The 27,543-nt window shown below is 29.6% G+C and overlaps 2 protein-coding genes across 6 annotated transcripts in view; one reads left to right on the plus strand and one right to left on the minus strand.

Moving 5' to 3' along the window:
- The window catches only part of Ip6k (Inositol hexakisphosphate kinase), a 35,091-nt gene that overhangs the window by 1,158 nt on the left and 6,390 nt on the right, over window positions 1-27,543 (minus strand). The window contains exons 1-4 of one of the 2 annotated variants that reach the window (XM_029300484.2): window positions 5,864-6,833; window positions 1,670-1,745; window positions 1,404-1,560; window positions 205-429 (exon numbers count right to left, since the gene is read on the minus strand). In XM_029300484.2, coding sequence (XP_029156317.1) covers window positions 205-429; window positions 1,404-1,560; window positions 1,670-1,745; window positions 5,864-5,937 — 532 coding nt within the window. In that variant the 5' untranslated portion in view covers window positions 5,938-6,833. Of the gene's footprint in view, window positions 1-204; window positions 430-1,403; window positions 1,561-1,669; window positions 1,746-5,863; window positions 6,834-27,543 lie in introns of those variants that run through there. The other variant, XM_029300475.2, reaches the window with a different exon arrangement.
- LOC114929099 (uncharacterized) lies at window positions 11,801-26,546 on the plus strand. 4 transcript variants are annotated; one of them, XR_003819198.2, is made up of 4 exons: window positions 11,801-12,536; window positions 13,839-13,919; window positions 19,533-20,513; window positions 23,802-26,546. XR_003819198.2 is itself a non-coding variant. In XM_029300497.2 (3 exons), the coding sequence occupies exons 1-3, from the start codon at window positions 12,429-12,431 to the stop codon at window positions 19,824-19,826; spliced, it is 483 nt and encodes a 160-aa protein (XP_029156330.1). In that variant the 5' UTR covers window positions 11,801-12,428; the 3' UTR covers window positions 19,827-26,546. The 4 variants fall into 4 exon arrangements, 2 of the variants coding, with proteins under 2 accessions (XP_029156330.1, XP_029156348.1); XR_003819197.2 differs by having other exon boundaries at window positions 19,533-20,508; XM_029300497.2 differs by having other exon boundaries at window positions 19,533-26,546.

Raw genomic sequence — 27,543 nt, forward strand, 5'->3', positions numbered from 1 at the left:
TAACAGTAGTTAGCATATAATTTTGCTTCAAATTGTAAAAATTAATTTATTTTGGCTATTGTTAGAATGGGATAAATATGTGCATTAGCAATTTGAAAGATGATGGATTAAATATGTATTTTAGAATAATGTATTATATTGATATTATATTATTACATTGAACTGAAAATGATCGATAAGCAAAAGTGTAACAAACGCAAATACCAAAGCTTCTTCTGTCTCTGTCGTAACCATGATCGATCTCGATGTCCACATTATCTGTCCTCGCTCGGGACAAGAGATTTCTCGGATCTGTTCGCTCGGCGTGAGCCCTCATTACATCACGTCGTGCTCTCAGTTTCATTTGTGCTTCGCTCCATTCTTTGGCACCGACTTCTACGGCTTTCATAAAAGGTAAACCAAATCTGCTGTTGAAGCCAGGAATATATCCTATATAATAAATCAATATTAAATTCATATTGTACAGGAGAAAGAGAACGCGTCATAAAATAATTTTTTTAGAGTTAAAGAGAGCTAAATTTTTATATGTAAATATAAGTAAAAAAATATGTTTTTAATAAATTGTTTAAGGTAATTTTTACAATATAAGCAATTTATTTTTTATTTAAATTTTAACATACGTTTTTTTTATATATTAATAATTTTTCATATGATTTATATATTGGATGAATTTTATATTGATTATATTAATTTTATGTGCTAAAATAATATTGTTTCGTTGGTCATAGAAATTAAACTAATTATAAAAAAACGAATTATTTTTTTTGTTTCTACATTTTTTTATATTCCACATAAATTTTTTGATATTCTATAAATTGTAAAATAAGTAAAAATATTTTATTAATAAAAAAATTATAAAACAAATTTTGTGCTGTTGAAATATTCAGGAAAATCTCATTCTACGTAATTTCAGCGAATCAAGGATATATACAATATATATATATATATATAGTTAAAAGTTTTGCTCGCTATGTGTGTGATGCAATTTGCAAACTGTTAATTACAAACCATTAAGGTCGGTCAGTTAACGCTCACTAATCGCGTACACTGAAGGTCAGAGTAATTTTATTCTACATTAGTATTTTAAAGCGATAAAATAGGATTTATAAGCGCTACTTTATTTTTTCAATCATAGATTTTTTGTTAACTCGACATCGACTTTTTGCAATATATATAGCAAGTTTTAAAATTTTATAGTTAAATATTTTGACATAATTAAAATTTTTTAAATAATTTTTGTACTAAAGTAAAGTCAAAATAATTAAAAAAGAAAATCTTTTTTGTTTCTTATCTTAAAATTTTGTATTAATAAATAAATTTATATGAACATATTTTAATATTTTAACATTTTTTAAAGTAATATTTACGGGCGATACATATACATTTATTGTTTTTTATATTACCAGTATATCCTAGGATGTACGGAGGTGCCTTGTAGAACCTGGTCTCGTTGTTCCAGTCTTTTCTAATTTCTTTAACGTGATGATTCGATAACTCATGTTCTCTTCCAAAATTTGGCTTATATGGTCCAGTTTTAAGAACTTTCTTTTCTAATAATTCCTATGCAACAACATATAATATAAAATGAAATCTTTAAACGCATACTTTGATTATACGAGAAGTTATAAAGTTTCTATTTTAATTTTGATGTCTTTAAAAATCTTTTTACCTTCATTATTTCTTCCGTATTCGCTCCGAATCTTTTCCCAACGCGAAATTTGAGCGTAGGGCAGTGGCCCGTGTATCTGAAAATATATTGTTGAAATATAAATTTAAATAATAATATCATTTTATACATCGATACACAATGCATTTGTTAATAAAAGGGTAAACATTTTAATTAATTTTTAAAATTAAAATAAACATTCGTACTTATGTAATTTTTTGTATTATGATATACTATTTTATTATTCTTCATTATATCATTTAATATAATCTTCTTATCGGTATAAACCATAATATATTAATTGTATTAATATCTGATTTTAAATTTTGCTGTTTTTAGATGCGCATATCTAGTTTTTGCATTTCTTTTAAATATGTGATTATAGTAAAATATCTACATGTGTGTTTGTGTATATATGTATATCAATATGTTACTTAACTTTCGCATTTTTCAAGAACAGGTCGACTAATGTAATGGAAGAGTCTTTGATCATTTTCTAGTCTACTTTTTCATGATAATATAGCGTGCCAAATTACGATCTATTACTTACACGAACATGTTATAGGCACTTTTCTGTTTAATGAAGTGTGTCTAATTTCTAAGGTATTGTATGATATATATACACACACACTGAAAAAAATTTATTGAATTCAAATAAATATTTATTTCAATACTCCTTTATATATATCATTTATTTGAAACTAATAATATTGATTTAATGTGAAAAATTCTTTATTTAATGTAAGAAAATCCTTTTCACAACAGATAAATATTTATTTGTTTCAAATAAATAATTTATAAAGCAGTATTGAAATAAATATTTATTAATTTGATTTTTTTTCTCAATACATCATAAAATGTATGATTTTTTTATTAGATTTATACTTGCAGTTATATCGCACTACTTACTATACAATAATGTAGAATATAAAAAATAAAGTATACAAAGTATACTTATAAAGTAAAAAGTACAGTTATGAAGTAAAAAGTAAAGTATAAACATATAGAATATATAGTAAAGTATAATACATATATATATATATATATATATATATATATATATATCGAGAGAATAAGATAGAGAAAATGCAGTGTTTACACACGCGAAGCATATTTAAATTTGTTCTGCTGTCTCTTCTTTTTTTTACTCTATCATAGTAAAATAAAAAAATCTTAGAAACTATTTGAAAGCTTTCAAATTCTACGAGTTAAAACTTTTGAGCTTATACAGAATATAAATTTTATTTTTTTTTAGGAAAGGGGCTGAATGAAGATGTGTATATTTACTTCATTTATAAATTCTATACTTTAAGTATATGTGTACGTATTGTGAATATTAATATAGAACAATTTAGAAAAATTGATCTTAAATTGATTAATAAATCTATGATTAAGATAAAGTTGATAAATTGTGTGAGACATCATCTATATATCATTTATTTTAACAATGTTTTATTTACTGTATATACACAAAACTGCTGAAGTATACTCATTAATTTATAGATTAATTCGAAATTCAGAATATTCTATTTTTGACATTTGCCTAATTGATTTGCTCTCATTAATTGTATCACTTGAAATGAAAGAGAATAAATATATCACGGTCAATCACTAATTAAAGTAATCGCAGAACTATAAAAGCGGACTACCGGTGACCCAGTAAATCGAGCCTTCATTTTGTGACGGTCACGGTGGAATAATCAGGGATATACATCGTCGAAGTGATTCCTACACGGTTGTCATGTGTGTCTCGGTTCTACTATAAGATATGCACAAATCGTATCTAGGTCGATGCACCATCTCAGCATATCGCAAGATCAGTGTCAGGGAAACGAGATCGTGCTATAGATTTCTTTGAATATAAGAAAGTGACCAAGTTATTTCTTTGTCATTGCATCTTCAGAAGTATTTTATTTGCAAACAAATCTTTGTCTCTTTCTCCAATTTAAAATTTGTTAGTGCCTTGATATATTTTAATCAGGAGAAATTAAGATTGGTCCAAAATTCATTGGAATCAAAATCGATATTCTTTAGATATTTTATTTGTGAAATGCAAATAAGAATTAGACCTTTTTTTTCACGAAAAGAAAGAGATTAATAATGCATCATCCACCCACTAGTTATTTCTTGCTCTTTGTTTTCATCATAACGAGAAAGCCAGCAGAAATTTAACAGAAGGAATAAATTGAAAGTTTTCTTTTCGCAGACAATGTTTTTTATCGAATTGTCTATAAGATCGGTTTTGATGCACTTCTTTTCTTATCTTTTCGGATCGATATGTCGGAGCTAGAGTAAATCACGATAAATTCCAGGTAATTCGCCATAAACGAGGGTGGTTTTGCGTGTGGTAGTTTTACATGGACGTAAAAGGGTGTAAATTGGCACGGTACCAAGCACGGTACCAGCACTTTCGTCCACGTGCGACTTCGAGGTCAATATTGTGGGAATGCATGTTTCCGGGAGTCTCTCTCTCTCGTCCGGTTAATTTAAATCCGATTTTAATCTCTGAAGCGAAACATGCCGGCTGCTTCGATTTTCTCGTTCGATGTCGGTGCAATCAGTAAATATTGCAAATGCATAATGCATTCGGCGCACATACATTATGTATTAAAGTGGTCCTTCTTAATGTGTTGTGATATACAAAATCTTAATTATTGGATGCATGCTCGACTCGTGCATGTATAAAAGATTTTACCTTGTTTATAATAAAATTAATTTGCAGATACATAATAAATAGATACATCGGCAAGATATTGTATATTGTATTTCAGATTCATTTTTACTTAAACTTTTACTGCGCTACCTACGTAGATTTAAGTTTCATGATCGTTTGATATTATACACGACATCACGATAAGAATGTCATGGTTCGGCGACAATGGACTTTGGAAATTTATTAGTGGTTTAAATACCGTTTCTACGACTTTATCCGGTTTCAAGATCGGATCGAATTGATCGTCTGAAATCGTTGCTTGCGAAAAGAAAAACTCGGATTTAATCTCGTGCAGAACAAACATCCTTGAAAATCCTTCAATGGATTCTATTATTGAATCAATTTCACGCTTTCCAAGTTTATACTATGTTTTTACCAAGTTTATAGAATCTAAACGCGTTTTATCATTTATGTAGAAATTTAGGTTATTAAAATTCAATTATTTAAAATAAATTCAAATTTTGATATGCAAAGAACGATTCCACGCAAAATAACAAATTAGTAAATTTATAGAGGCAATCAGGGAATATTAAAAAAATCAAAAAGAAAATTGTGACAAATTTTTGAAACTTTTACTGTAATAGATAGGAATAAGAATTTAAAAATTTTAATTATTCTATTTTTTTTATATTATTCCAATATTGCAGTATTTCTGAATGTTTCAATATTGTTTGGGTTTTCATGAATATTCATCAATTAATAATTTTCACTTTTGTCAATAATACCGATAAAAATAAGAATTATTTGTGTTCTCTTTCTGTAGTTTTATAACATCTGGACTTTTATGAATTTTATTGACATAAGTATTATAAGATAGTGTATAGTTATAGATATATAACGTGTGTGCGTACATACCTATATTAAATATTCTATCCTTATTGTACTTAAATATTCTATTCATACATGATACACTTATTTATTATAAATGTAATACATAGAATGAATAAAAAAGTAAAAAAAAATAAAAAAATTGATATTTTTCACTTAGTTAATATTTAATAAATCTTTAGATAGTCACTTAAAGATTGTCATATTATATAATATCTGTAGTTGAATTGCAAGTTCGTTTGTTAAAACGCTATGCATTTGCATGCATTATGCAACAAAAGATGCTAATGAAACATTTAGTATTAAGATAACGAAACTGTAAATTCAATTAGATTCTTATAATCATTGAAGTAATTCGAGAAAGTAATACTTTATTGTTAACTTTTTGTTCTCTAGTGATATACATATAAGCAACCTATCAATTTTTTATTTTAATTTAATTTTACGTTTGATCAAATCTTTAATACTTTTTACTTATCGGGAATATTTTTTATATTTTCAATTTGGATGTACAAAATAAATTCATGAGATGTATACATGTGTTGTCAGTAGAGTGTCAATAATTCCATAATAAAATATAAACGAAGTATATGAATTAATTAATCAAAAAGAATCGATCAATCTGAAAGTATTTAGGAAAATATTGAGGAACTTACCCGGGTAAATGAGCTCCATAGCTTTGCCGAAAGAATTGTTTTCTCTGCTCGTCACAGAGCGGATCGAACACCATTTTTTTCGTTGTTGATCTCTATCACTGTGTAATAAGTTACAATGCGATGACACTTGTCAGATTTCCAATTTCCTCTTCATGTTTTCTTCCTTTTCTTCTTTCTCTTGTTGATTAAAACGCATCCTTATTGGATTTTAATAATTTTTTTTATCTCCCACAACGTCTTATTCATTCATCATATTCAGCGAAAGTCTATTTTTTATCTGCTTAATTATAGTTTGCAATGTTTTACTTGAATTCAATCGCCATTGAAGGAAATTGATTTCACCAAAGATTGTCACCAGATTAATTCATAAACTCTTGTTTGTATTGCGATTAAAATCTCTGAATCTTTTCGAGAGAGTTTCAAGAGATCACCAAACTGCATTTATATGGCTTACTTCCGAAAGTCACAGATTCCGATTTCGAATATTGTACACCAAAGATGATCGAAAGGGATCGTCTATCTCTTGGAAAATCCACTGGAAGCTGGGAAGATCAAGCGACAATCCGATGTGTCAGCTCCGACGACGATCGTGCATCCGTTGCACGCGGCTGACGCGTCAGTGAAACAAGACTGCACATAGCCGGCCCGAAGATACATAATCCGAGCTATGTCCTACTAAAGGTAGAGGATCCCCTCCAGTTCCACGTGCGGAGTCCGCGCGAGCCTCTCTTAAGGGGTTCGACGTTCACATATATAAGGACGTGTTAGCGCATCCGTACTGCTTAATCGTGCGGGAATGGTTCAGGCTTCGATAGTCAGTTTTGCTCTTAAAGGCGTGTTAGCTGGTCGTTAGCCCTTTATTGTCTCCTGCGTCGACTCGACGTAGCAGCTTAGAATAATGCTGCGTTTATGCTTGTATTTAGATGAGGATATTGCTCGTTTTTTATACACTAGACAAAATATTAATTATTAAATTTTAAAAATTAAATAAAATTTAAAAAAATTATTAATTCGATTAAACCTTTCAAATAGATTACTATTTTTTTTAATTGAACATATATCGCAGTATTTAAGTCAAACATAATAGGTATGTTTTGTGTTAGATTTAATGTATTATATTTAATTTAAATATTTCTTAAATAATATTTAGTTGAAACGTTTAGTCAAGTGAAAACATTTTTTTTCAGCGTATACTTGATATTCCGGTTTACAGCAATCGATATGTTTTACGAATTAGTTTTACGAAAGTGAGTAAATTAAATTTAAGATGTTGGCTGGCGAAACGTTACTTAGTCATTATGCTCTCATTGTCAGTGTAATGGCTCATAGTAATAATGTATTGTGTTTATAATTGTATATTTTTCTGCTCATTTCTTCAACATTCTATGTGATAGCGATTTTTATATAATAATCATGTATATATATACTTCTTCTAAACAATCGATGAGAGAAATTTTAAATTAAATTTTATAATATATGTGCTGATAACATACATATAACATTTAAATATATAATATAATAACTATAGAATTTTACTTACTAAAAGAAAACGAAAGTGTAACAAAAATCTGAGATTATTGAGATCTATCGCGCAGATTCTCTATGTTTTAACTATGTTTATTCCTTTTGCCCTCTTATTTTCCTTTTAAATTCTCAATTCAGAATTGCAATTATTGTTCAGTTTAAAAGGCGCACATGCACTCTTTCTCGTTTCTTTCACGTAACTAGGAAACACACTTAAGTAGCAAACGACGGTCTCCGGAGTAACTCTGCCTTGACGAAAAATCGATATGGAGGGGTTGAATGCATCACTCATTTCTCACGAAAGTCGTGTCTCAGCGAGTATAAGTATCATGAGACTGTTTTATACAGTTTTTTCGATTTTTATAATATTGTTATAATTTATTAATAAACACGAAGAGCAATAAAATAAAATTTAAAAAGATAAAATTAATATAAACGTAATAATTATACAGTACACAAACGTAATGCTTATTTCCTGTAAGAAAATGAAAAAAATTTATTCATTAAAAAATATTGTATTTTGACGGACTTCATAATTTCGCAATTAAGTATTATATTAGGCCTATATTTCCTCCTATGTAAATATATTAAAAAAAGTAAAAATAAAGTATAATTTATATTAAAATTTTAGGAACATTTTATAGCAGAATATAATTTTGATAAGATGAAAAAATGTGTTGGAATTTATTATAACATTTTTAATAATTAACTGTAAATATTTAATATTTAATTTTATAAAGATGTATATAAGTATTCAATTTCTCAATTTTTGCTCTATGTTCTTTAAATTATCATTACTTCAAATAATAGAACCCGAATATAGAAAAATTTAATATTTAATATAATTCAATAAATTCAATAATAAATTTTATGCATTTATATTATTTGTATAATTTCATATTTTTGGAGAAGTAAAATTATAACGTGTTAGGTCTTCTGCAATCTCGAATATTTTAAGTAAATTTACTTTAATAATTGTTTTCAACTGATCATTATATTATTGATTATATTGAGTATAGGCCGTTCTCGACTTTTGCTTAAAAATATATATATTCTGCATTAATTTATGATTTATATATTCTTTATATGATATGTCATCGGTAACTTAAAAGATTTTTTTTACACACTACATAATTAAAAAATTTTTTTATCGGCAAAAATTGTTTTGCAATTCTATATAAGCAATGTATAATCTAATACTTTTTTGTAATGAATATGCTTTATGTGTTTTTTATATTTTTAATTTGAAATAATTCTATTAAAAAAATTTCTATTGTTTGTTTTATAATAAATATTATTTACATGTAGCATTTTTTACAAACTGGTTTAAACTGCTTTAAATGTGAAAAATAATCATGATTATACTATATCTCAAAAATATTCAGCCAATTTTTATATGAATTTTAATTCGATATAGATTGGTGATGTTGATCGAATCTATTGTTGATGGAAAATGTAATATAAAAATTTCTTCTAAAGATGATATACAATATATTGTCTGTATTGTGTGTCTGTGTTTTCTTTTATTTCAAAATATACAATATTATCAATTTTTTGAAAGCAGATTTTTAAAATTGCTTTATCATAGTGTTATTATTGTATTCATTATGAAATTATTATTCTACTAAAAATTTATTCTAAGTAACTCTGACTGATTTTATACAATGATATTATGTGTCGACTCTTGAAAAGATTGAAATGAATTCATATCATTAGTTTTTACCAACAATCGATAGCGTGAATTGTATTAACAGTTGACAAAGTCATAATTGATATATGATAATATCTTGTGGTGTATGTAGATAATAATTTTTTCCCGATAATTTTTATTTTATTATTTATATTATTATTATTATTATATCATATACGTTAATAATCGCTTATATATGTATATGTATAAGAATAGACAAAGTATAAAATATATTTTAATTTTTTTTTAAGTATTGGACATTACATTGTTGAAAAAAAAAAATAACAAAAAATTGATTACTTTATTTATTGCGTATTATTTTATTTCTACTAGAAGGATTCTGTGTAATATAATATACATATACATATATGTATATATGCGATTATGTTCGCGCATATTGTTATAGTATATATATATTTACATATTTACTTATAATATATACATACATGTATATCTTAATCTAGCTATAATATAGAAAACGTGTATGAAAGAGGGAGAGATATTGATTTTCGATTTCTGTTACACATATATTGTCAAAGAGTTATATTTTGTTTCGACGAATTTTCAAATAACTATATAAAATCATGTGATATGCAACAAAGTATATATGCGTTCGCAAATATGTCGATTCGATATAATTTGATGTAATTTGAATATTTTTTTTAATCGCAAAATATCAGCGCAAAATCCAAATAACATTGTTAGTTTTTCGTAGTTGGTCACTTTTGATATTAAGATAATTTGCTTGTAAAGCGTTTTTTCAAGAATTTGAAGTATATAAACATATTTTTAATTATCAAGTATTTTTCATTATTAGATATGTTAATTTATAAAGAAGATTAATTATCAATATAAAATGTTTTAGAATACATACTTCTAATAAAATAAATATAATGATTAATTTGTTGGCGCATGTTTATCGAAAGTTTCATATTAAATTGAGGAAAATAGTTTTGTCGGTTTATAATGTGATGCAATTCATTAATTAATGCACATAATAATACTGTTATATCATTAATTCTCATGCATGTTAAGGATGTTATATTTATAATAATAATAAATTTCCTTTGCCTCGTTCTTCATTTTCAGTCGATTTTAAGTATTATAAACTCGCACATATTGCATTTAATCAAGGACAGATTTCATAATAGTGATTTGTTTTAAAAAAATTTGTTTAATTTCTTTAAATCATCCTTTTTACATTTGTTCATTCTTGAGAAATTATATTTAATAGTTGAGGTATATGATGTATTACATAAATTGTATTGTGTGTAGCAAAAAAAAAAAGAAAAATGATCCTGCTTTTGTTTCTATTATGTAAGCAAACAATTACTTTTTATTTACCTCGATGTTTTGCTCGATGTTTTGTTCTTTTCGCTGCTTTTATTTGTCTCTATTATATATAATATTTATACTTGATCTAATTTCAAATACACGTACATAATAATTAAAGAGTAACAAATGGGCAAAGAGCACATACACGATCTTAGTGTAATAAAGTAATAACAGCAATCAATTGTCAAACGTTTCGGTTATTATTTAACCATGCATCTTCAGTGACAAACTTTAGAATAGCAGTGATATCAGTCAAAAAACAATGATCTATTTCGACATATCAAACGGAACCATTCCGTTTGATATGTCGAGATAGATCGTTGTTTTTTGACTGATATCACTGCTATTCTAAAGTTTGTCACTGAAGATGGTTAAATAATAACCGAAACGTTTGACAATTGATTGCTGTTATTACTTTATTACAACTTTACACTAAGATCGTGTACGTGCTCTTTGCCCATTTGTTACTCTTTAATTATTATTTACTGAGCCCAACTAGTAAAAAACATGTACATAAGTCTAAAAAGTGTGTTTTATTATATAATTGTTAAAATGTTAAATTACAATTCGTGCGTTGCTTAAACGAATTATTACGTGTTTATTATAATCACATATTATCAATAAGTATAACTTTTCTGCACTCTATCGATTTAAATATCTACATTTAATTTATATTTTGCCCTCTAAAGTGTTACATATCATACCATATAATTTTGTTAATTCATGCTAGTTGTTTTATTGTATATACTTTCAACAATTTCACCTAATTAGTTTCACTTTTTAGAGTTTGTTTACAGCTACGTTTAATATCCAAGATTAAAATGCGGTTCACCGAATGTCATGCTTTAATAATATAATTATAGCTTTAATTAAGTGCATTTTCATTTTCTCTGTCATTCCTATAAATAAAATATCAAAAGAAATAAAAATCCACTTATTTAGTATGTTTTCCTTAAATTTGTAAAACAATTACGGGATCACAAAAAATAATATTATAAGTGAAGTGTATTTTTTACTTGAAGAATTTCTCGATTTCGGAATTGTCACAAATCCATCACTGAATGACTGGCGCGCGATCGAAGTGTCGGTAATCGCGTGTAACTTTTCGCGTGTAATAATCCCCGGCTGCGGGGATTCAGGCGGTATCTCCAGGACATTTAATGAATCTATACCTGCTCCCACATACTCCAGCGTACGCCTACGCGAGACGATATTGCGCGCCGCCAAAAATTCAATCCGACACGTCACGCTGCCGTGTGTATCAACATTGAAAAATCAATGGTAACCCGTGACGTAGGTGTCCCGCCTCAATGATGGCCAATGAGTGCGCGCGACTATCCCCTCCACTCGTTTGCAAGTACGTTGCTTATTCACACGCAGACCGGCGTGCTCATTCTGCAGCGAACTGCCGCACCGAGCAGACGTGAGTTCTGAGATATTTGTCGGAAAAAAAAAATCAGACGACAAGCCGCAAAATCAAAGAAAAATACATATCGAGCAGATATATATATATAACAAGGCGGGCGCATCGCAGGAAACGCACTTGTGAAAGCGCAAGACGTGTATGCAGTTTTCCAGCCAGCTTGTCATCCGGACCTGTCATCGGGGATCGTCGTAGCGGATTTTGCGAAAAGTCGAGCGATACGATTGTCGACGTTCAATAAAAGGCGCGAAATCGATTTTTCTCGGCGGATCGATACGTGATTGCGATTGAAAAAAAATTTGCGAGATTTATATACGAGTTAGAGATCTCGTCGCGGGAAAAAAACGTCATCGTCAGGAGGAACAGTATCGACGGACGCATCGAGATAGTGTGGATTATCTCTCTTTTTGTAAAATCGCGGCGAGGTGTCCCGTGCGTGCTGAACTTTCTAGAACCGTTGCGAGAGGGAGAACGAACGGAGGAGAGAGACAAAAGGCCGACAACGATATAGAGACGGGATAGTGAGTGCGAGGAGCCGACGAGAGAGAGAGGAGGGACAGAGTAAGAGAGTGTACGTGCACCCGGCGGACGAGATGGCGTTTATGATGCCCGTGGTGAAAAACGAATGGGACATTTACAAGACTAATCGCAGCCGGCGCTCGTCCGAGTGCTCGAATCCGCAGGCCTGTCGTAGCAGAAAGGTGAGTGGCGGAAAAAAAAAAGAATAATATCTCCAGATTGTTTGCGTGCTACACAGAACAGTTAGCGGTTTTTACAACGTGAGTATAACGCAATGCTCGTCTTCATTGATGGACTCGAGAGTTCCAAACACATGTATATTTACAGCTCCTTTTGTTTACGTCATATTTAAAATAATATTTAAATTTGAAAGGTAAAATGTGTGTATAACTGAATAATAGCAAATAATATATATTTGCTAAAAATTGTTTGTAGAACGCTATTGTTCTGTGGAGCACTATAGTTGAACAAAGCCGTGTTATAAAGTAACATATTTAGTTGCTTTTTGTAAACTTCAAATGTAAACATGTACTATATAATAGCACATTGCAGTATAATTATGGATGATATTCAAAGAGAATAAATATGAGATATATACATATATGTATGCCTATACATATAATAATGAACATTGAGATTATATAAAACATATTATGTAAAACATATTTGTGAGATTATGTAAAAAAAAACTCAGAAAATAAAGTAGAAATATAATAGAAAAAAAATAAAAAAAAAATAGATTTTGTATAATGATAATTTTCGCAAAAGTATAATTTCATCATATTTGTATTGTACGAATTGTGACAATCGTTGTCAAGTCATCGAAAAAATAGAATGTTTACATACATAAATTCTCGCGTGTGATTATTTTGACACATACAATTTTTAACACACTATTCTGAGGCAATTTTAATTTAAAAAATAATACACATATTAGTATAGTATGTCTAAACTATTCATATTGTAATTTCTAATGACATAATTGTGCTTCTCCTTATTATTAAATATTTTATTTATTTGCTGAAAGATGTACCTAATTATTAAGAATAATAAAAGAAAAAAACAAAGTTCCAAGTATAAAAAAAGATAAACAACAGAAATCTGTTAAAATTCTGATTGTCAGCATTTATGTAAGATGTGATTGCAAGAATCGATGACTTTTAACTTAACAATGCTGGCGCCGGCCGGTCTTGATGCGTCATTCGTGTATTGTATCGTGCGCGTATTTACTAACGAGAAAACATTAAAATTTATGTCTGCATGAAAAAGTTTTCTTATGCATCTAAAAAAAATCTGATATGCGTATTCCGCCGAACGCGTATTTTAACATATGCATCTTACGGATCGATGAGTTGACACGAGAAATTCGTGATTGATCGTCGTCAATCGAGATCGTCGTTACGTTGCTCAAAATCGTGAAATAGGACAATATAAGATGAAAAATCGAGAAAGAGTGCAGCATTGCATGCGCAATTTTTTCACAGGTCTGGCGAACTAGCAGGCACAACCGTCTTGCAAAATGCGGCACACCTAATAGTGATCACCCTTCTGTCTCGATTTTTATGGTCAGTCTAGCTTTGCGCGATCCTTCCAACTTGTATATATGACGAGGTGTTTATTTTGAAAACGAAGTCGCATTAACTATTAGAAATAAAGTAGAATTGTTAGTTGAGAAAGATACGCGAGAAAACTGCTTTAACAAGAATTTTAAATTTATCGTTGTTCTTTCGAAATAAACACCTTAACTTTCATAGCTCCAAGAAGTATCTATATTTATGAGTTTCTATATTCAGCATCTATATTTATGAGTTTCTATGAATGTTAGTTGTAAATACATGTATTATTAATTTTTAAATTTATTATCAATTTTTTTAAATATTTGATACATTTAAGAGAGAGAGAAACAGAGAAAAAAAAGAGGAAGACAGAGATAAGTAATAATTTTAAAAAACATGTTATTTCCCTGTTTATGCAAATCGATGATCGACTTTGGAGTTATGAGAGTTATATAACTTTTCTGTGAGTTAAAGGTTTTAACTTTAATGTGTTCTTTTTATTATTCTAATAAGAATATTCTGTTTTTTTAAATTTTTTGTTGTTATATATTGTGTATAGGTATTGTGTATATTTGTCATATTGTGTATATCCTTCATTATAACTGTTGTACATCTAATTCTTTGTTTCGATAACAAAAGGCTAAATTTATTCCTATGTCAATAAGTCCTTTAAATATGCAGGTCCGTCTTTTAAAAATAAGAGAATCAACTATAATAATATAAATTTATTTAAAATAGGATTAGTTTTTTTACAAAGTTAAACATTAATTATTAAAATATTAATTATAATTATATTTTAAGTTGTTATTAAAGCAAATTTAAATTTTGTCATATTGAGATTTTATTGTATATTTAAACTTTTGCAAAATAATAGAAATAATAGAAATTTATCATTAATGATATACGCACATATAATAGAATCTCTTTTTTACGGACATCTACATGAAATATTTTTTTATTATGTATTCATTATGAATTAAGATTTGTCTTAACATTATTTGCTTAGCTTTTGAGATGTATACGTTTTCCCTGAATTTTTTAATGACAGTTTTTATAATTTTTCGTTTTAAAACTTTGTTTTGTTCGTGTGTTGTGTTCAAATAAAAAAATTGATTTTTCACATCAATATTGTCGACAAGAAAATAAGTTGACATGTGAAGAATTAATTTTTAATTGAATATCTCAAATTAAAATCTATTTATTGGAAACTCATTTAGAACTTGAGTGGAAAATAAGATTTTGTTATTTATATTGTATATACTTGCAAGAGATGTTTGTGTGAGCTTCAATATATTAAATTAAATTATTTTCATCAATTTTTGTATATTAATGATAAGTTTGCATTAAATTAATTTCATATAAAATTAATATATCATAAAAGTTAATATAAAAATTTTTTACTGAGAGGAAGTGACTTGTAATACATTTTTTACGTGTCATAGAAGAATGTGACAATTTTCTTCAAGTTATGAAGATTGGGTATAAATTTTTTTCTTATTTAATTAGTATATTTAGCATATAATTTTTTGCTGACGTTCTTTGCACATAAAAAAATAAGTAAAAAATAGCTGAATTCTCACAAAATTATTGCCATCATCTCACCACACTCAAACCGGTTTTCTTTAGACGTTCGCTAAACGCCCGGTAAAACTGTATTTACAGACACCGAATAAGCATAATCAATAACGAGTGACGATCGGAACCGCGTGTCTTACAGATAAATATACGCTGGTCACGAGTTTATTTTTATCGTGACGTAAGCAGTTATGCGCATAATGCCTAATTGCAAATGGTACGCGGCACTTATCGCGCTCATAAGTGTTATTGCAAACATTATATTGCCGATGACATTGCAACCATCGATCCTTCTATTAATCATTTATGTATGACCTAAAGAAATGTGCAATAACGGTGATAGAAAACAGTAATTACGATATTAATTAATAAAAGTAGTATATCATATTTATAACACGCTATAATTGATATATGAGATCTTTGGCTATATTAATTTCATATAGTTTCATTTCCATAAAAATCTTTATATATATGTATATATAAATGTTATGCATTATTATTTTTATTCTAATATCTTATATATTTAACGGATGCATATAATAAAAATTTAATAAATAAATATTTCATAAGGCATAAAATGTATTAAAAAAATGAATAGATGTAATAATGACAGGTATGGCAATAATTATCATGAAATTTGATCATGAATCATGCTTTTATACAATTTTAAACTGATTTTATTTGCGATATAAATTTAATGCGGAATATATTTAACAATAAAGATTAAGAGGTTGTAGAAGTTGTTTTCAAACTTATGCAGAAGAGAAATAGATTTTGTCGAATTATTTTTAACAAAAAGATGTTGCTGAAGGTCTAGGCCCTACACGCAAATTTATCTGTGACGCGATATTGCGTAAGTTTGGTTGTCGGTTTCATAATGTATCGTGCGGTGGGTGAACTTTTATATCGATTTCTTCTTCGTAAAAACTTCGTTATCTGTTGTTCCATTTATTCTACAATCACACTTAATACAATTACAATTTAAATACCGTTTAAATATCACGTACTTTAATCTTGTTGACAGTTTAATTTTTCGGATGATCGATTACCAACGCTGATATAATAAAACATTTGCATTTCTTAAGAAAATTTCTTAATTTCTATATGTATAACTTTTATTTAATTCTATGGATTATTCAAAACTTATTATTTATTATATTTTATATTGATTATTTTTTGTATTTATAAAGAGAAAAATCTAGTCTTTTTTGACTTTATAATTATCAAATAAGTTAGAAATATTTTGAGATAATCTTTGGCTATGGTCAGTCATTGTGTGTGTTTATGTGTATGTGCATGTGCACATTTACATATGAATAAGATAAGAAATAGATTCAATGAATGTGAGATAAGAAATAAATAATGTGTATATATGTGTGAGATAAGAAATAAATTGATTGCACTAATTTTTATTTTTGTTATTTTAAATTTAATTATTTTATTTGTTCTTTTTAATAATTATAATAATTATAATTATTTTGTAATTAAACTTTCATCTGATGATGAAATGTTACACATTAAATAATAATTATACGTAATTAATTTAATTAATATGAAGAAAGAATGCAAAACAATTAATCATTATTCCAAATATACTATTAGCAAAAAGACAAAAAAATAAATAGAATAAGTATCATCATGCTTTTATAATATATTACATGCAATCGAGAATTAATTTCCGTTATTTGGGATATTTTTAAGTCTTTGTGTGTCTTTGATGTTAATTTTAACCATAAATAATATAGTTATATACTCTTATATTGTGCGCACTTATCTACACAATATATGCTTTGTCACGATACAATTATATCGCGCATATTCGTGAAGTGTTTTCTTTAGTATTTAATATAAATCATAATAGAAAATATATCAATTATCAATAGAAATAAAATATTATAGTACAATATAATGCTGAAGTTATATATCGTGACAATTTATATAAATATTTAAATTTTATATAAATCTTGATTATAAGATGTTAACTATTTATTAATCAAATAGAAATATTAAACTAATAAAGTTAATTAAATTAAATTAATGTTACATTACTTTTAGCTTTTCTAATTTATTTATGTTGTTTTAATCATAATTTTGTGACGCGTTGTTCATATTTTGAATTATCTATTATTAATTATTTTTAATAACAAAATATTGTGTAAAATTTAATATTAGCTATAAATAATAGGAACAAATTAGAATATTTATTTATTGCATACGGTTGACAAACTGAGTATATTAATAAACCGTAAACAAATGAACAAGCAAACAAGTTTTGAATGTCTGTTCCTGAACTTGCACAACGATAGCATTATCAGTAATCGATCGTGAATGATGTTCCTATTTTCAGTACTGCTATTATTATCTCGTAACGCTTCAATAAGAGGTTCTTTATAAATATGTATTATATGTTTCTATCGGGGATAGGTGAAATTAAATGAGAAATATTTGTAGGCGATAAACACACCGCTTGTGCACGTGTCGTGTTTTGTTTGTCTCATATGAATTATATAACCACACGCGAGCGAAATCGATGTAAAAATTCATTGATGATAAAATGAAATTGCACAAGTTAGAGCAATAAGCCTTGTATCTAGAAAAAAGTTATCTATTTAGTAAGAATTTCAGATAATTTATATAATATTTTACTAATCTTTACATTTTTATTTTTATTAAAATTTTAAGATTTTTTTACATTAGAAATTATTATGAAAAATAATTTTATTATTATTTATGAATAAAAAAAAAATAAAAAACTCGCACAATTAATAAAATATAATGAATCATTTTTCTAATTTTGTACAGTAAAATTAAATAAAAGTTTTTTAAAACATATTAATTGTATTACAATACAAAGATATAAATAGATATTTTCTTATATTTGATATAAATTATGCATAAAGTAAATGAAAAATGATAAATTAAACAAGTTTTTGATGCTATAATTAAAATTTTAAATTAATATAAATTGCTTAATAAATCGATAGAGCTATTTGAGAATCTTTTACAGACAGTATGTTATGTCGTAACATGATATTACCTGCCATCATTGTGTCTATGTATAAAAGCAGGGAAGTATTAGTTACAGAAAACAGATCTGGCCTAATCGGCTAGCTATCAACTTCTATTGTGATGCAAGCACAAGATTGTAGATTCGATGTATTCGTGTGTGAAAAGTGCGCATGCATGATATTTTTTTTATTTTTATTGCCCTTTGCTAAATAATGCAGGATAAATTAGTTGCGTTAAAAATAAACGCACGCGCGTATTTATATCAAACGTATTAATTAAACGATGATATTGGAAATTAATTCATATGAAAAGATATGGAAAGACTAAAAAGAGAAAAAACGAAAAGAATGCTGGCTGATTAAGAGAAAATCACTTCTGCCTTTTGTTACTCGTGTGTGTCAAAGCAGAGATATATTCTTGTGTCTATTTGTTAAAATAATTTCGCAAACATAATTTATATAATAAAATCGCTGCAGTTTTCACTGTGTTCATGCATCGAATAATGAACGAAAAATGCATGATTTTTCAGATCATGAAATCGATTATTATAGCAACGATATGATTGCGCTTCATCATGATTTCGTAATGAATATTAAACGGAATTTGGATGAAAGTTGACGGAGTTGAAAGGCAGATTACGTGATTAAAGACTGTAGTTATAAAGCAATGATGAAATAAAAATTTTGCTGACAAAGGTTTGTCAATTGTAATTCATAATTCACTGTTGAAAGTTGATAAATTATATAATGCCTCTTGAAAACTGACAATAATATAATTATTAAAATAATATAATAATTTGGGATTTGAAAAGAAGTTTGATTGCTTTTCTCGCTTTATGTGTTCTATAGAAATGGAGATTTCATGTAAAGTTCCAAATATTAAAAAATGTTTTAATAATAAAAATGAATGATTTTTTGGCGTTGCTTATTTCATATAAAATAAGTGCGCATTAATTAGTAAAAGCTTGTTAATTGGCGATCGTATTTTTTTTTCGAGAAGAGTGCCCCTTTAACCCGGAATGTCCCTTTCTGTTCGCAGGTGTCCGAATGTTCCAAGTCGGAGGGTCCGTCGTTGTCGACCTCCCCGGGTTCCGACTTCCTGACCTCGCCGGCGCATCGATCCGTGCCGTTGACCTCCCGGCATTTTTCAAGGACATCCTCGAGGGCGTCTCAGAGCTCTCTGCAGAGTCCAAGCAAAAGCACGAGTACGTCGCCACCGAAGACCGGCAGCTCGAGTTCCCTAAACAAGTTCCACAACCGACTGGTCGACAAGCTGAAGCGCTCATTGAAGAAAGCGGAGGACTGCGCAGAGGACCAGCGAAATTTATCGTGAAACAGTCAAGGGGTTTTGGGCCGGCCGCCCGTATCCGGCTCGAAACCAATCGAGATCCGACGCACTTCGGCACCCGCTACTACATCCGAGTCGAGTAGCAACGTGGCAGCACGCTCGTGTCCGGATCCGTCTTCAGCTTGGTAGAGAGAAAAGAACACGAGAGAGAGAGAGAAAGAGAGGAAAGAGATCGAAATGAAGGAAGGAAGAGCGAGGAGATCAACTTTCGCCTGTCGTACGAAAGCGACCGCGAAACGAGTTTATCAGCCCAACACGAGCAAGAAGAGGCGCAGCACGATCCTCAAGTCGTTATTTTCGACAGTCGATCGTGTGAAGGATCCTCACGGGTCAAGAGATACCTCGGATGATGGGAAGAGCGAGCCTCGGTATATGAACGCTCGAGAGGATGAAGAGGGATGTTGATTGCGACGCTTTTAAAACAACTTTGATACGCAAGAAGGGAAGAGTATCGAAGAACGAGAGGATCAGATTGATCCTTTAATACTCCTGGATAAATCGGGAAATTTTTATCGAAAGAGCCGAAAGAGAGGGGAGATAAAGGATGAAGAAGAAAGGGATGAATGTGGAGCATTCGATCGAATCTCTCTCGCAGTAGAGATTTCGCAAGTGAACCGAAGATCAGCGTTTGAAGGATAATCGTTGGAGCAGCGGCAGCGCTAACGAAGTAAGGTATACAACAAACATGTCTATGTATCGAGATATTGCGCGTCGCGGAATATTTCATATCGAACGTTGCAAGCTCGTGATCGGTTGATTAAAAAAAAGTCATAGTCACTTGTGTTGTCAGACCTAAAAGCTAAGTTCCTTCTTCGCGCACGATTTCGTGCGCATAGCGTTCTATATACATATATGTTGTTCTCTTCCTAAACGTAAAACACAATTAAAGCGAAATCGAAGAAAGAAAGAAAGACATTCAGCGGGCGTGAAGGAGTTTCCGGTTTGATCGGTCGACCGCACATATAATATATATCTGTGCAGATAATATCTAAGAGATATAAGCAAAGATATCGAAAAGAGATGCTTCGATCTTTTTAAACAAATGTTTGTGAGAACACCGTTTCTTGTAAAACAATATTCTTCTAAATGTTCTTATCTTGCAGACGTCTTTCAAGTATCTTTTAGATATCTGTTAAGGACCGATGTGCGCTTTTGATTTCTTCGACAAATTTATTACTTCGTGTTAATTAATATAATGGAAGCAGAACATAAAAATCTCCATTTTAAATATATCCAGTTAACTTTCTCGCAACCTAGACTGAAGAAACGTCCTCTAATCAGTACGTCATGCAAAAACCGTTTTAAGAATAGAAGCTCGTATTCTCAGTGCGCCAAAAATATGGAGCTCTGTCCAATTGTGAGTACGTAATTTATTTGCTTAATACGACGAGGAATATTTTTTTTCACGATGTATAATGGGGACAGAGTTGAACGCGCGATGAGAATAGGGGTCAAAAAATATAAAGGGAGAAAGAGTAGTAGCGTGAAAAGAATCGTGAATATTCTTGTTTTTATCGTGATATCCAGCTGAGAACAATAGTGAGGCTCGCCTGTTGTTCGAATTCAGAATCGAGTTTACGTGCCGGAAGTAGCAGTTTCTCGCCTTTACGAGATATCAGGGTCGTGCAGGAAAAAAAGAGTCATGCATATATGTGTGTAAGGTAGTTCAAAGACACGAAATTAAACTTGCAAATACACGCGTTATACCTTTCGAATTAAATCACGAACGAACGGAGCCTAAAAAAAGCGCTTATTTTCACGTATATGTAACATCCCGCTATTCGACGTCACGCAAAATTAGTTATTAGTATACTTAGTATTTGCATAAGCATATTCGTCCTTTAGGGATTAGTTTCTCTCGTGCTCCCCTCTTTATATCAGAAAATCTCCGCCGAAAATCGCGCCGAAATATCGCGAATTGCAAAGTGTTTTTATGCCAAGAATGGCTAATGCATCAATATACGAAAAAAAAAAAAAAATAACTTGGTCTAATATGAATTTTATTCCATGAAAAGACCTCAAATATATTCTAAAATAAATTTTTTCGGAGTTATTTATTTTTAGAAGTAGTATAAATTTTCCGCGAGTTTTTTTTTCAAGAAAATAAGACACGTATTTAAATTTATTTTAAACTTGTAATTATTGACGTCTTATTAAACGATATTGTTAATTGCTCGCTCTTTTGTAGCGTATGTATGATAATATAGTACGCTAATATACGCGTTGGAGAGTCTATGTAGGGAAGCATGATAGATACATCCGGTACCATTAAAGATTAAAGCATTCTGCGGTATATAACATGCGAAAGGCGCGATATCGTTCCGGAGATTTCCTCCAAATCGCGACGCTCGCGCGCGCGAAACCGGACGAAGATATTTTCTTAAATGAATCGCATTTGTCACACATCATCGAAGATGTAACAACGTATCTCCCGAGGTTTCTCTCTACCTCGCGCACGAGTTATATATATATATTTGTATTTGTTGTTTCGCGTCGTCGCTCTACAAGCGCTTGTTAATTTTTTCATGTAATATATATACATATATAGTGTATTATTTCGTTACGATTGTCGAGTCGGTTATGGGCAGAAAAAGATGCGGGAAGGGGATTTTGTGTCCTTGCATCGAGAATCGCACGTGTTGCAAAGGACGTCGAGTTTTACAAGGAAAGAGCAGCTCTTTCATGAAAATATATTTGGTCCCTTTTTTTCTGTATTGATTAATTTAATAGAAGAAAATATTTTCTCTTAAGCATACAGTTTAACATTATGATTATTAAATGTACAATCCAATTTTCTATAATTTGCAGAAATAATTTGATGTTGCTTTCTAAATCGTACAACTCGCTACGATATGAAAAGGAGAGAAATGTTTATTTAATTGATGTGCGTGTCAGTAATGAGCGTGTAATTTTTTTTTTTCTGTTATACTGACATGAAACCGTTAAATGATGGTTTAACATATTGGTAATAATTATTTTGTGATAAATAAAAATTAAACTGTTAAATTCCCAAATGAGTAAAAAAAAAACAAATTCAAAATAAATGTTTAATTAGAAATACGATAATATTACAAGATAAAATTATTAGAAAAATATATAAGTTTTAATTAAAGCGCGTAGCGATTTTTTAAATAAAATTCGATAAAATGCTCATTCTTATAAAACTCGATTCTTTGCGTCCATTTAAAGTTATTCTGGTTTAAAGGATATATTTAGCGCGCTTTCTTTCTATCGGTTGCGTATATCGGAGATTACGAACTGGGAGCAATTAAGCGATGCCGCACGTAATTCTGTGATACCGTATAAGCTATAAGGTAGAATTACTCTGCAACGATTAACGGATTAGAGAGAGGCGATTATGGTGAGATATTAAAGTTAGGACGAAATTCGTAAGAACGCTTCGATTCTTCGTCGATCGCAAAACTCGCGTTACTCGAAAACCGACATGACAAATTTCTTCTTGATTCGGCTAAATAATAATACGAGCAGGGAGCTCTAGTAATTTTTTTCTCTGCAAAGAGAAAGAACAACGCTGCTTTCAAAATTTTTCGAGAAAGATAATAAAAAATTCTGGCGCACGAGCATTTGAAGTCGTTTACGTCCGTCTTAACGTGTATATAAATATTAAGAGTCTGAAAAAAAAAACATTCCGAAAGCGTCCATCGATTATTTCGAGAGAAAACAGTACAACGAAAGCTATTTATTTTTGAGTGATAATGGCAAATAGTTTTTGAAAATATAACTTAGATGCTGATCCAATCCGATTGAATATCTATTACTACAGGAAATAATTTTTTTTCGAGTTTAATGTATTATAATTGCAAAAATGAATTAATATACGTCGATTTACGCTTTCGGATTCACATCAGATTTAAGAGAAAGCTTAGTTGATAGATATCGTGCGGAAAATTTTGAAAATTTACGTAGCTCAACCTGCATTTCTCTCTTCTTCGGGTGCAGATGGCAGGGGAACGAAGAAAGGAGAAGAAAGGAGAAAGAAAGCGAGAGACACAGAAAAAAACCACAAGAAAGAGAGACAGGATTGTTTGCGAACATCGGGGTTAGTGTGTGATCAAACAATGATTCGGAAATCATCATTTTATATATCGAGATACCGGATAATTTCCAAAAGTTGCCGCTTTATGTAAGACTGCTTTAGTGAAACAAAAAAAACAGAAACAAAAAGTATAAGTATCGATATAAGACAATTTAGGGCATCGTGGTGCTGAACGGAACATTGGGACACGCGATATTCGATGGACTATTAAAAATTTTATTCACGGTAGAACATTGGAAATATATTTCATTCATCGAAAATAAATTTTGTATATAAAATATATACTGTCTAGAGTGTTTCATAATGTCATGTTTTCGCACAACAAATTGAAAAAGTTACTATTTTTAGATCGAAAGTTTCTTTTGACATTTGAATTTATACTGTCATGAATTTTGATAATTAATTATAATTAAACTGCATTATATAACCTTTGGATATACAAGCGTTAGATGTGGATTTTTATTCTCCTTTTATCTCTATTCACATTTAGTATATGATATATCTTTCACGGTACTGCCATTAGTGCGAATTCTGGACATCACGACCCAACTCGTGCGCGTGTCCCAAGATTTCGCCAATTGATTCGTACTGATTAGAAAAATGGTGTTATTAGAATTTAGACATTGACGAGATACAATACGATCTATTTATTATTATGGCGGCCTCGGACCGCGGAGTAAACGTGGATTGGGATTTTTTGTTCTCAATAAGATTGTCAAATTTCTCAACGAGATTTTAAATTTCACATTTAAATGTCTGTTGCATTGATCTGGATCTTTTTTCCTAAGAATATGAATAAGTCAAGAGAGAAATACATATATTTCCGTTTAATTATTGCGTACTATTTCTCGATCCACTTTCATTCTACGGTCGCAACACGATTGCAAAGCTATGTACATACACATGCAGATATATATATATATACATATATGTATAATTTAAAAAAATATATATATGTATGCATACATATGCACGCGTAATATATGTACATATTATTTATTACGCGACGACTTGACTATTTTTTGTATTATTACTACTGTTTTATGGTTATTTGTTATACCTCACTCGGGACATTTTGAGCGGATTTTTAGCGCGTGTTTGAGGAGAAGCGCCGGGACTTTTGCGAATTTCTACAGCGGAAATAATTTTTTTTCGCGTCTCTTCTTTTTCTGTGGCTATTTTAGATTACGCTTTTAGACATAGAATATTAATAAATCGCATAAGGAAATTATAATCACTACTCTCAATAATGCACAATGAGAATATGACTACGAAAAAACTATTAATTCATTTTATCTTCGTTAATGAAGATAGATTTGGATTTATTTCTAAAATATTTCCTCACCAAAGTACTCATTTAGGCACAACGAAAAAAAGATTTAGCTTGCAAAAGTTGTACTTGTTGGACGAAGCCCAACATCGTCGTCGATTGCTCAAGTACTTTCTCCTCACTCACGACGATTGAATATCACTGCCAAAAGCCCAAGATTATAATAAAGTAACAAAAAAAAGTAGCGTAGCGGCGTGGGACCCAATTTCGGGCCCCATATTTCATGTGACGGCGCGTTCGGTCGCGTCGTCTCTCTCATCTGTTCTGCCCTTTATTCACACATAATGCATTGTCTCTCCAATTTATATATGAACATATATATTTATTTTTCGACGGATAGCGACTTACGTTGTTAAAAGAATCCGTACCGTTCGCTATTTTTCGTGTGACTTTTAGCGCCGATGACGATACCAAATTCTGGCCAGTGATTAGAATTGTGATTAAAAAATTTATATTTTTTTTACTCCGAGTCTTTTTCTCTGCAATATATAGAAAAAGATTGTAAAATAGGATAAACAGCAACAAAGAGGTAATGAGTTTTAAAAACATCAAATTAAGAAGCCATCATGGTTCTGACATTTTTTTCAAGTAAAAATGTCGGAACAAAATATTCGTGCAATAAGCTTTTATAAATGCTTGAAATGCTTACAGAATACCAAATTATAATAGCGACGGACGCTGCAATGCTTGACTTATATACTTTTATAAGTACATTTTATGCATAAATCGATAAAATTAAAAATCTCACTTATTGATACAAAATCCTATTTTATTCGTTCTTTTTATTATGCTGTTTTGCGAGTTTTTTTTTATAGAATATTTATTCTTGTGTGTTTATATCTGTTATTATGCTCATGTCCATAATTATCCTGTTTGTCATACGTGATAATGCAGTGTAATTATGTACGCGATTTGCATTTTTAATGTGATGATTCACTATAAGGGAAGTATTGGCATAAAATCGAGATTCAGTTTCACTTTCGCAAAGATGAAGGCAAGTTACCGTATCGTCGTCGAGATCGCTAATTATCCGAGAATTTCGTAGTCGAAGAGAGATGGAAGCGAAAGCGAAACGGTGGGCGCACATTCCATGTGTAACGATTATACATACGTATATTAAAGTAATCATCTGTTAGAGTTTGATAGGGAATTCATACAAACACACATGTACACACGGGCGTGCGAGATATTACATTGGAAGATTATAAATGAACAATATATCTGAAGTTTTCGAAGCTTACATAATAGACTTCGGTTTATCATTATTATGTATCGTGATTTTTATGTCATGTTCAATAAATGAGTTTTAAACTGCTTATATTTGTCTACCTATCTCCTTCTTCCCTAAAATTATTCGCGCCAATAATTATATATAAGATAAGATATTGAAATATGTAAGTATGCATAGTATATAAAATATTTACGATATTATGACGAAAATAAAGAGAAGAGATATTTCGAAATATGTTTATATAATAGCGACAAGTTTTTGATTTTTTTTGCAGCAAATCTCAAAATTTTCGTAAAAATAAGAAACACTAACAATAAGTAAAAAATAAAGGACAAAATAAAAAAAAAGACAAAATTAAGTTTTGAGAAAATGCATAAAACTAAAAGACAGCTAATTGAACAAAAGGACTCTTCTCTGAAATAAAGGATGATCACTATTAAAATACGGAAAAATGTTTCAGATCATATTCTTCAAGATATTTGCCTGCGATATTTAAAATGGGACACCCTGTATATATGCACGTATATATAGAGTTTTACAATAATAAAATAACACAATATATAATCTTTATAAGAACAAAAAATGGAAAATATTTACTGATTAGTTTGCGTATTTTTTGTAATTTTTGGAATTATGATAGATGACTTTATTTTTTTAACGTTAAAGAATATAAACCATGATTTGCTTTATGCAAAACGATGAAGCAATAGCAAGGAAGTAATAAACTCAATAACCGTGACTGATTCATTGAAGAAATAATCTACATAGGATGAATCATTATATTGATGGTATCATTAAAACAAAATTTTTTGCCTTTCAGAAGTAACAAAGTTCAAATGAGATAATAATAACTTTTCTATGACATCAATATATATAAAAGATACAATTGATATGATTTTATATATATGAATCTCAAAATGTACAAAAAAATTTTTTTAATAAGAGAGGATTACTTGTACTGTTATAATTTTATTTAATACTAATATCAGTATCAAATAAAATTATAACAATACAAGTAATCTTCTCTTACTAAAAAATTATTTTTTGTACATTTTGAAAAATTCATGACAGTCTTTTTTTAATT

The sequence above is a fragment of the Nylanderia fulva genome, unplaced genomic scaffold (genome assembly GCF_048542155.1).
Source record: "Nylanderia fulva isolate GAGA-0341 unplaced genomic scaffold, ASM4854215v1 Scaffold3, whole genome shotgun sequence".
NCBI classification, from domain to species: domain Eukaryota; kingdom Metazoa; phylum Arthropoda; class Insecta; order Hymenoptera; family Formicidae; genus Nylanderia; species Nylanderia fulva.

Excerpts from the sequence above, each read along its gene's own strand:
- LOC114929099 (XM_029300497.2), top strand. The coding sequence starts at position 12,429 with ATGGCGTTTATGATGCCCGTGGTGAAAAACGAATGGGACATTTACAAG. Across the intron at positions 12,537-13,838 it reads AGGCCTGTCGTAGCAGAAAG|GTCTGGCGAACTAGCAGGCA; the intron begins GTGAGTGGCGGA and ends ATTTTTTCACAG. Across the intron at positions 13,920-19,532 it reads CTTCTGTCTCGATTTTTATG|GTGTCCGAATGTTCCAAGTC; the intron begins GTCAGTCTAGCT and ends TTCTGTTCGCAG.